Below are 11655 nucleotides of genomic sequence, written 5' to 3' on the forward strand. Positions count from 1 at the left end.
TATGAGTTTTAATCAAAGGTATGTCCATAGCTTTAAATACGACTCATAATCACATGATTATATGAACAAGTTGGTGGACTTGTTGGAAAAACACCTCTGAAACAATGCCAAGAAAAAGTGACCTGACACCTTTATCAGGGTGGACACATCAATTCTTAGGTCACTTGAATTCCCTCGCTCAACAGTGGAAGCATGAAAACCAACAAAGATTCACTTTTATGGACAAGAGGAGATTGAGTTGGATCAGAACAAATGTAAGAAATTTAACTAAGATGCCCAGGTTAATGAGACCAGAGCAAAGATTTTCCCATTAACTTTAATTTCCAATTGTTGTTTGGTTAGGTTTAGGCATCCTGTGTATGCTTTCAGTTTGTATCCTATTAGGTTTTGGTAGAAACTACTTGGTTAGGCTCAGGGACCAGAAAAACAAAAATATATGGTCACCTGAAAAACTGCAATGGAACTGTTTTTTATCTCCTAACTTTGCACCATTACTTTGGGTAAGACTCATCAAACTGGTAACCAAGTCTGCACCTCTGCTCATGCTGCGAACGCAATAATCACCCCTGTAAGACGTGTAGTAAGGCTGTTTTCAGCGGGGGGAAAAGGGATAGGTATTTTTGAGCAGCCCTGAAAAACTGCTCGACGAGGCTCAAATCTGACAACAGCAACAAATGTAATTTTTTATGGGCTTTTAATGTCTAAATGTCAATTTGGCTAGAACACTACATTTTGGACCATTCTCACACACTTTGCTCTCATTCAGAAACAATTTGTCTTCTTTGCAGCCTGTAAAAGTGTAGCACCATGCTCTCAACAGAAAGTTCCCAGCAGCCTGCTCTTTTAAGAGGAACAACAGACTGAACAAACAGAAAATGTGCACATTTTTTTTCACTGGCAGGCAAGGCATTAATCCCAGCATCGTTTTGTTTGTCTTGAATGTTTGCATATCAGACTAGGGCTTTATTTACTGTACCTGCAGTACCAGACATGTTTTTATACTTTCCCAGAATATACAACAGATTTCTCTGCATCTCTCAATTCAGTCAAGGCATAATATTTCAGAAAGAAAACAGTAAGGAAAAGAGTCTTTGGTCATTAATGTCACACGGGCAGGACTTCTCAGTGAAACAGCAACTTAGGGTGTTTAATTCTGATCATTTGGCGTAGATGTCTATGTTTTTCAGGGTCATAAAATCTGTTGGATGAATAGTTGCCAGACGTTTTGTGGGGCATTCATGCGCCACTCGGGAAAAATATCATCGACTGAGTGATTGCCTTTCATCAGAGCAGCTATCAAGGCTGTATTTTGACAAAATACATTGGCGTGTGACCAAATACCTGCAAAAGTGTTTGCCCCTCCAAGTACTGCTGGATTCAGTATCATGGTTGAAGACAATAATAATGAACAGTGAGTTTTGGCATGGAGGACAAATATTCTAAATGTCCGATTACTGACTAATGTCAGCAAGTCATTCAGTTTATTGTATTTTGGGATGTAGTCTTTAATAATCTTCCATATTTAAAGAGGCAACAAAAATGCAGCCTCTTTGTTTGGCCGATCATGCGTTGTAAATACCTGATAAACTGGATATTTCATCGTACCCATGCCAGAAATGTTATGATATTCTGATCATAAAACTGTCCCTCTGAAGATTCCACAGCAGCTCCGAAGGTGTGTGTGCTCAATCATATTGGAGTCTTGGGGATTTGGATACAGAGTCAACACTTCAATCTCTTTGTTATGTTCTTCCAAATTTTCCTGAATAATTGTTGCTGTATTGGCAAGATGCATCATAGTGCTGAAAGAGGCTACTTCTATCAGGTAATATTTGTCATGAATGGGTGTATGTGAACTGCAATAATGTTACTGAGATAGGCACATGGCAAGGTAACATCCACTTCAATGCCAAGGTCCAAAGCTTCCTTAGAAAAATGAAAAACACTTTCACACTGTTTTCTTGATTTGGTGTTTTCCCATTATGTATCATGCTGCTATTTCTTTCCCTGATAAATGCCTCCTGCACACCCAGCTGTCAGCATGATGCAAAGGAAAATGTGATTCATCCCACCACCTCCTTCCACGGATCAATGACCCAGTTCTTATATCTAAATATAACAATGTCATTTGATGACAGTTCTTTAACTTTAAGGACAAATTAGAGTTAAAAGTAATCCCATTGATTGATTTTGAACTTGACTGCTTGTTCCCAGGTAACTGATGTAAGTTCGGATTTACTATCACAATAAAGGGTCTAGGCTACTGAGGAATTTTTGGTAACACAACATAGCACCGCTCATGATTAATAGTGTATTTCCCTAACGCAGTATAATTTCTCTGAATGGAAGCTCTTCCTTTCAGATTTGCCTCCATGTTCAGGATTCAGTCATACCCCCTTCCAATGAGTCCAGTTATAACAACTTCCTTGTAATTCTTATAGCTCACACACATAAAACAGTCATATACACTTGGTCAGAACCAAGGGCTTGTCTCCCATCCTGTGATAATGACTCTTCTCCAGAAGTGTCATTCCATCTCCAACACCCAGCCTTCTCTGAACACACTCCCACTGTTTCTATGATAAGTAACACTTCTTAAACATATCTATATGATGTAATCACAACATTGTGTGGAGTCGCACTTTTCACTGTCATTTGGTTTTTAACAGCAGTGTGCTTCCTGCTGTTTTATTTTTATAGAAACAGTCTCTCACTATTGCTTATTGTTTTGAACCCAACCTTTCCCTTGGGTGTCACAAACAGACTGTGAGAGTTCAGAGTGAGCTGGAGGAGGAGCCTTGATTTTGTTCTCCCAGTCTATGAGATGTTTGCAGTATGAAATGCTCTGTGGACATAGTTTTGGACACACATAGCTTTCTATGAATCTGTCAGGGAAAATAAATCACAGAATAATATTCCAGAACAACAACAGGTCTGTGAGCCTAAAAGCACTCTCTAGTTGAAAAGCCTTTATGAGTCCAGATCCAAAAGACTCCACAAGTAGGACAGCTATCGTGTTTTTAAGTGTTTTCTCTCCCTGAATGTGCCACCGTGTCTGTCGAGGAAACCCAAAAGGGCTGAGTCAGAGATCCCATCTCTTCCGGAGGCAGGGCCAGCAGTGCTCTCCTTTGAAAGGCAACATGGAAAGATCAACGGGCATCTCCTGAGGGAGCTGCTGCACCGTACTGTGCTACAGCCCGATGGCCAAACAGCCCAGGGCCTGCTGTCTGCTGATGGGCTAGCATGTATTGTTTATTTTGGGAGGACTTTCAACTCTGCGCAGCCATCAAGTCTTTCGGGCTACATCTGTCTCAACTATCTGTTTCCCGCTCTTTCCAGCTTTTGATCACTTACATGGACAAATGTCTCACTCTATTACAGAGCCACAACTCAACATCTCTTTCCACCACTCTCACAGACAGAAACAGGTCTGAATGAGGCCCTCAGCTTTGCGAGCATCTATCCAGATGAGAGCGAAGGGAGGATTTCTGTTCTGTTGTGTTTACATTTCCTCCCTCTTATAGCACCGTGGATACCAGCCAGACAGTGCCAAGGTAGGACCACCTCATAAATTAGGAAACCCATAAATATTTGTTCATGTTTTAAGTTCAACATGAGCTTTCATTTACATATCTAAAGGTGGTTTTGTAATTTATGCGCTTGGAAACTCAAGGACTTTATGCCATGGTGGTCTAACTGGGTTTTATACAACAGAGACAAATTAACACAAATGTTTTCAATTGCGACATTTAGCAAATCATGACCGTTAATACCATTTAGAATGACAAAAATATCCAATGCTAAGATAGATGAGAGATAAAAGGTAATATGTCAAAAGAACAAATATAAGTAAAAGAAAAACAAATAGGTCCAATGAACACGTTCATTTCCAAATTGGGCATGTGGCTGTTACGCAGTGAGGCGCATTCCTCCACACTCAATAAACTTAGCTAGATCAATGTGTCAAAGAGCAGACAGATAACGCTAAGCCAGACGTAAATCTTAACCATCTCTAAAATCTTTTCATGTGGTATTACTCACAGGCCATATTCTCTTCAGTACAGTAAACACTGTGACAGGTACTTTGAGCTGCTGGTTCAAGAGGACACAGGAAAGTGGTTTGTGCTTCAAGCCCCCAGGGAGCGGTTAGAAAAGGAAAACTCTTGAGTAAAAATGTTGTCAGAAAGAGTAAAGGCTTGTTTTAATAAATCATAAGAACAGGGTGGAAGGAAATTATAATCTGAAAGCATGATTTTTTTTACTTCAGATGTATTTTGCTATGTACATCTATATTTAATTGAGACATCTTTCTATTCTAAATTAAAAAACAATGGTCTTTTATTTCAGAAGTCCTTGCCTTTTATTAACTGGTCTTGCTGTCTTTTCCCTCCCAGTCATGAAAAGTAAAAAAAAAAAAAAAAAGACTGAGGCTTTCGTTCAGCAAAGCAAAAGAAGAAAAAAAAGGGAGTGAAGCATAGATGTGAATGACTCATACAGAAGAATGCCTGAGAGTCCAAGAACACGGTTCTTTCCACAACTTACAAACACTGATGTTTTGTCTTTGATATGATACTGCTCTTTAGAAACAAGCTGTAAAAATTTGCATCACCAGAACAATTTATTTCACTGAATTTAAATTAAAAAAAAATCTCAGAAAAACTAATCAAAACAAACCAAAAAAAAAGAGAAGGAAATAAAAATCATATTTCAGAAATAAATACGTCCAGAAGAGTGAATGACATGCTCTTTAGGGATTAAGCAATTTGTGGAAAGAATATGAAAAAGGAAAACCTTTTTTTGTTCCAAGATTCACATGTAACTCATTGAACTGACATCAGGGTTCAATCTCCTCCAAGTCGATTGAACCCACTTTTTGAAACTCCTAGAAACAATGGGGGAAAAAAAAAAATCACATACTTTTCATGTCACCCTTCAGCTGGGGAGTCAGGTTGCATTTAAAAAATAATATTAATAAGTCTCCATTTAAACATTACAGCGATTAATCACAGTCATCAAAGTAGCATGAATTTGTTCAGGGGCGACCTCACTCTCCAGTTTGGTCGAATTTTGATTTAAACGATGTAACAGTACATGTTAGCACTGCGAAATACGTAGAGTTAATAGTGAGTCAGATAATACAGCCGTTTATGTGTTAGAGCAAAAAGGTCGGTGGACCTACAGCTACTCTGGGTGTGCTTTGTTCAAACAAGCCAAACAGCTGCTTTACATGCAAATCTTTTAGGAATAGTACCTTACTGCTACCCAACAACTTACAATGTCTCAGTATTAAAAATTAGTCTTAAGGAGTCGATTATTGGCATTCTTTTTTTTTTTTTCTTTAGTAAATGATTAAACAAAAACACGACGTGACATTTATACCCTGTTTAAACCAAGCTACTTTCAGTCATATGCAGCAAGAGCTTTCAGTGGAAAACATGTGCAGATTCACCTCTACTGTACTAACAACCACTTATAAAGAGAAAAAAGATAGAAGAGAAGACATCAGAAGGGTTTAACTTCTACTCTATATTGGTATCTTTATTAACAATCATAGCCATGTTCTCAACAGTGGAAAATTTATAAATATATTTTTCTTTTGATTCATCTTGGCACTTATGGCATGATTCCAGTTATGGAAAAAAAAAATCGAAATGTCCTTAGCGCTTTGCAAAGCACTGATATCCAATCAACAGCTTTTTCTTCAGAGAGGAAATCCTTTATGTACACGATGGCTTTCTTTAAAGAACCCAGATCAGGTTCTGTGCCATGGATGGGAGAGATCAGAGTGCATGGCAGGTCCAGAAACCATCCACAGCAGGCAGCCTGGTTGATCATCTGGCCTGGCGTTTCCATTAGTTGTTGTTGTTGTTTTTTTAAAACAACAAGATTTACACACCAATCTGGAGCCCTATCCCAGATATTCCATGCTTGCTTCAAGATGGTGGTGTGCCTGACGCCCTTCTTTTCCTCTTGTCTGACTCTGCTTGCATCAGCTGAGGGGGAGAAAGCAAACATTGTCCCAGGATACATCCACACTACTGTGCATCCAGACACAAGGAAGGGGGGCAGGGATTTCTGTCCGCCCACGAGACCTAAATGTTCAGGCTAAGGCCATGGGGCACCAGGGTTCGCCCCTCACTGAAGCTACATCTGACGACTGGGTCAAGCCCACGCTGGTGTACAGGCTGTCCTGTCCCGGGTACTTCACAGCTGATCCCGAACCTGCTCCCTCCACTGAGCTAGAGAGCACGGACGAACTGACCTGCAACAGCAACACATGTACTTTTAGCCGTGTAACTGTTTTTGAGGTGCATACATTTCTTTTATAAAAACATATTTTTTTTCTGGTGGGGGTGTGATTCGGATTCCATTTGGATGACACAACTTGAAAAAACACCAGATCCTGAGAAATGTCTACCACATCTTACGGTAATATTCTGGTGACACACTGTTTAGCAGCAGTCTTCACCACTAAGCATCAGTCAGCATGATTTTTTTTTAAGCAAGACACCTGTTACAGCAAAGAATGCGTGCTTTCAGTTTATCATCTCAAAATAAGGGCATGATTATGAACCACGTTGAACTTTTACAATAACTGTAATCATACATTAGTTTGTCTTTTTTTTGTTGTTGTTGATGAGTTGAGTAACAGATCAGAAAAGTGTCCAATTACAATTTCACAATTTAACTAAAAAGGTCTTACCCCAGACACCTGTCCAGAGGGAGAGCTGGTTTTGGAGCAGTCTTCAGAATTGGATGAAGAGGTGGATGTGGGAGTCATGGAGACAGGGTTATTATTGCCTTAAAAAAATAAAAATAAAAATAAATAATTAAATGTTGATGTTTTTTACTATAAGGGAGCAACATTTAATAACATTTACGTCTGTGAGCAGTTATTGCGATTAACTCACCAGAAGATCCCTTGGTTTTACTCAGAGTTTTCGGTTTTCTTTTCCTGGTCTGGATTCCCTCTTTCTTCATGGCGAGCGGCCGAGGTACCTGCAGGACCCATCACGGTTTGAAGAGTATAATGTTGATAAGTGACTCGTCAATAATTAAAATGAAAACTACATTTTAGGGCAACGTGGAATAAAATTTGAACTCACCCCGTGTAGTTTTGTGTAAAGCCCACATGCGTTACACACCGGCTCTCCCTCCGCGTTTCTGCGCCACAGGGTGGTTGTGCTGGTTTGGCAGTTGGCGCAGGAAAGGCCGATCCTTCTGGAGGTTGACTGGTGGTAAAAGACATAAAATGAATCATTGTAAAAATCAGACACGCAGAAATAAATGGCTTAGGAATCTTTACGTAAAAGAAGGAGAGAAAAAAACGTTTAGTGAAAGACACACTTTACTAATTAAATTACAGTTCGGCTTCTCTTACCCTATCACCTAACAATAATAAAGGTCCTATTGTGATTTCCATTTCAGTGGCATTTACGCATGGCTTTTAAAAGGGTGTTTCCTTTTATAAAGTCCGTACGTGACATCTAATTTCCCATTAAAAACTACGCGTAATGGCACCAGGAAATATTTGCCTGTATTGGCGCCTATTTGGATCTAAATAATCCACCACAGTCTGTGGATAAGGTTTCAGATAAAACGACCGATTTTATTTTTAAAAAATAACCTCAGTTTGTGTGTTTTTGAATGAAATTTCAATTTTAAAACCATTGCACTTAAAATGTAATAAGTGACCTACTTACAGCGAATCTCGCATCAACCTAAGTTAATATTGTCCGCTGATTGATGCTGATCAACCTAACATCTTCCCAAACGAACATTTTTAAATGCGTGAAGTTGTGAAGTATGCAATCAATAGTTCCCCCTCCATTTTATATTACAAATCACGGACATAATCCAACTGCAATAAAATAAAATCTGAGTTAAAGGCTAATTCGCTCAATGGGTCTCGTTTCGTAGCAGCATTGGATGAATATCATCAGTGATGACCTCCAGCCATTGTCTGAAACAATTAGGCAGGAAATTGAACGCTTAAGTGGTCCCCTGTCTCCTTACCGTCCGTTTCTGTGGTTTAATTAATGGCCGGCTCAGCCCATTCATTTTGCTGTAAAGGCCGCAGGCGTTGCAGAGAAAGTGGCCCGTGCCGTCGCGCCTCCACAGCGGCGTGGAGATGGAGCCGCAGTTCACACACTCTCTGCTCTCCCCAATGTCGTCGAGAATATCGGAAACTGAAAAGAAAGGTTTAAATCAGACTAACGCACCATTTCTCCTTTTCATCTCAATATTTCTACATTTCTGAAGGCACTTTCTGGTATTTACTTTAAGATGAGGCAAAGGCAAAATATTTATATATTCAAAAAAAATATAGCTTGACACACATTCAATATATGTTTTCTAGTATGGCAATGTTGGTTAAGGGGTTTTAATTTTTTTGTTTCTTTCTATTCTTTTTTCTTTTTCTTTTTGTAGCCCATTTTGGTCAGTGACATGTTTACGCACTCAGTTAGGCCTCATATTTCGGCAGCACGGACACAAAACGTGCACCTTTAAACCACATACATCAACACCTTGAAAACACACGAAAGCACATTAAGAATATTTTAGTGGTTCTTTCCTTTTTCGTGATTTTTTTGTGAATGTTCATATGACCCCAACAAAGTTCACCTGGGCCTAAACTTCTGACACTTTATCTGTTGCCTAAAATGCATTTTCTTTCAATGTTATTCCCCACTCCAGACAGTTTGAAGGAGAAACACACCCGTGAACCTGCCCTCCTCTCTTTTTCACGTTTCTTACCTCCGTTTGGTCCTCGAATCAAGGGCGCACCTCTGCTTTGCAACGTGTGCAACATCGTGTTGTCGAAAGGTGCCCCGGTCCAAGGCGTGGGCAGCTGCGGTGCAACATAAGGAGAATATGGACTCGGGTAGGTCCCACCGAGGGAGCGTGAGAGGCCGTACTGGTCCCTGCTGCTCACATTCAGCGTGTTACTGTAGCTGGTGTCCCTTGGTGCCCCGTTATTCATGGGCGGGCTTGGGGGGTAGTGGAAACGACTGGAGGTGTGCGGGCTCCCGGTGCTGTATGAGGGGCTCTCAGGGTTGGACTGCGACCAGACAGAATGACTGGAGACAGCGTGGCTGGGCTGAGCCGACCCGCTGGCCTGCAGGTACGACAGGCTGGGGATCATGGGGTTCACCCGAGAGCTGGGGACATACACTGGAGAATTGGGGTTGGAGTGCATATAACCAGAGGAGGAATCATATCCAGTCTGGCTCTGGGCTGCGGCGATAGCCAGTGTTTGGTACATGTCGGTAGGGTCCACTAGAAGGCTCGCTTTATGCGCTCCGGTGGAGAGGACGAGTTTACTCCCCTGATCTAAATCCGTAAAGAGTGGGATGTCCTCGGCAGTGGTCAGTGTGTTGTTATGGTGTCCGAAGTGAAGGTAGGAGTGTAGCGATCTGCCGTCTAAGCGGCGGTGCCCCAGAGCGTCAAGCTCGTTCGGAGGTGTCCTCAGCGCCTCCGCAGTGGGCCCGTCCCTCCTGCTGTCACCGGGCAGGTAGGTCTGCTCAGCCGGTGACCCTGGGCTACTGGATGCTTCTCGCTTGACCATGGACCAGTTGTTTTCGCCCAGGTCCATCCAGGAGCACTTTCCATACACCGTAGGGGTAATAAAAATGTTCAGCGGGTAGTCTACCCTGAGACAAAAAGAAAACGCACAGTTAGAAAATCAAAGGGGATTAACTCTTCGTAGTGCGCAAAGCGCCAACCAACTCCAAAAGTACCGCAAAAACATCCAGATTGACCCTCACCAAGTGCTTGAAAATCTCGCAAACCAGCATCTAATGCACAGCCTGTTTTCATTTTTCAATAACCTAAACTTCCAGCCTTTCTAAACTTTAAAGGTAAGTTACTCATCACCGCGTCGGTGTCATCTTTAGCTCCGATCATCCAACCTACAGTGGCTGCCACACTCCCATCAAGCTCTCTTAAGAGGCACTGGGTTCATCCGTGTCAAATCACTATCCTCCCACACACACACACACACACACACACACACACACACACACACACGTTTACTCACACATAACAGATAGGAAACAAAACGCAATATGTCTTCACGGCAAAAGAGATAACCGTTTGATAAGACCTCGAGAGAGATAAGGGCCGAGAGGCAGGCCGGAGCGATAAAACAATCCCTCGAAATGATGGCTTGATTTAGGTCTCGCTGCGCTCTCCGCCACACGGACAGACGTTTGGTGAGGACAGAAGAAAAAGACGAGACATAAGAATGATTTACACCACATACCTGCTAGTTGTTCCATAGGTCGCACGCAAAGGTCCTAATAGAGCACCTCTGCTTCTCTTGGAAGAAATGGGAAACGTCCGTGCGCTCTGACGAGGTTTATGAGAGGAGGCGCTTCTGGTGTCCGCGGCTACAGGAGGCGGACCAATCACGTGGAGTGTGGAGCGGCTGGAAACACGGTGGGGGTGCCAGCCTGTGAGCTCCTCCAATCAATCACACCGAGAAACAGAGAGTGGAAGAAAAAAAAAAGAAAAAAAAAAAAGAAACTCGATCACGTCTAAAACTTAGAATAATATGAAGCTGAGATCATGCGTAACAGAGTTTTCGACAGTTTCGGACAAAGATGGAGCTCCACCCTTATTCTACAGTTCTGCTTTCGATTTTTAATTATCCGCTTTTTTCCTGATCAACAAGTACAATGAATTATAGTGAGCTTAAGTGTTTTCGACTGAAAGGTCCAGCTAAGAGTTCTTGCATTTTGTTTTATGTGCCAGTGTTTTGTTGCCTCCGTTGGATTGTTGTTCCGAACCTGTTCAACACAACAGCAAGAAATTTCCATTTTTTCGCCGTATTGAGCACACGTTCTAATCAAAGTCATCTGATTTGCTCCAACACTCTGTTTTACTATTTCATTCCGCGTGTTTCTTACATCGGAGAGGGGGTGTATTGAGCTTTTTATACACTCAAGTTAAAATGATGAGAGAGTTTTTTTCTAATTTTTATTTTTCATTTTTTACTGAGTTAAATGATCCAAAATGTTGTCACAAATACCTTCAGCTCATCTAGTGACAGCTCACCATTAATGCATTTTAACAAAGAAAGAAATAAAGAAAAAAATCCTATCATGGCACATTATCTGATAATATTTATTACTTATTCTGCTACTTAACATGAATAAGACAACCGACAGGATATTAATTTCAGTTGCATATGCAATTGGTGTATCCTTTGTTACTTTTACAGGTCTGTATTCAAAAGGCCCGATTGCTCCCTTTTAGTTTAATCTCCCCACTCAGCACTGTGATTAATAAACTCGCTCCTAATTGGTTTATTTAAGGCAGACGCTTTCAGTGGGGATTAAAGGGCTCCATGAGTGTGGAAGCACAAACTCTCAGCAGCACGTCTCTCCCGCTTTGAGCCGCGTTGATTCACTCAGCCGCAATATACATTGCGATGAGTGAAGTGATCAAAAAGCAGAGAGGTGTCAATTAAATCATTCCCTCATTCACGGGCCTTCAGGTGCGCGCTCGCAGAGGTTAACAAACACTTCACCACACTCGCAGCCATTCAACAGGTATTGCTACATTTGTCTGAATGGGAGATAGTGGGATGAACAGTATTAGTGCTGATACTGTTTACTATACTGCTGACAACACATGAAGCCTGGAGGTTCC

General features: G+C 41.4%; 1 protein-coding gene across 2 annotated transcripts; it reads right to left on the reverse strand.

Annotated features, from left to right (window-relative positions):
- Positions 1-4334: 4334 nt before the first annotated feature.
- On the reverse strand, positions 4335-10346 carry gata6 (GATA binding protein 6). Of its 2 annotated transcripts, none has more exons than XM_075483158.1 (7): positions 10265-10346; positions 8758-9653; positions 8017-8189; positions 7107-7232; positions 6912-6999; positions 6704-6801; positions 4335-6262 (listed from the first exon to the last, which is right to left on the reverse strand). In XM_075483158.1, the coding sequence occupies exons 2-7, from the start codon at positions 9593-9595 to the stop codon at positions 6101-6103; spliced, it is 1485 nt and encodes a 494-aa protein (XP_075339273.1). In that variant the 5' UTR covers positions 9596-9653; positions 10265-10346; the 3' UTR covers positions 4335-6100. The 2 variants fall into 2 exon arrangements, with proteins under 2 accessions (XP_075339273.1, XP_075339274.1); XM_075483159.1 differs by lacking the exon at positions 10265-10346 and adding an exon at positions 9768-9957.
- Between the last annotated feature and the right edge of the window lie 1309 nt (positions 10347-11655).

The sequence above is a fragment of the Odontesthes bonariensis genome, chromosome 14 (genome assembly GCF_027942865.1).
Source record: "Odontesthes bonariensis isolate fOdoBon6 chromosome 14, fOdoBon6.hap1, whole genome shotgun sequence".
NCBI classification, from domain to species: Eukaryota; Metazoa; Chordata; class Actinopteri; order Atheriniformes; family Atherinopsidae; genus Odontesthes; species Odontesthes bonariensis.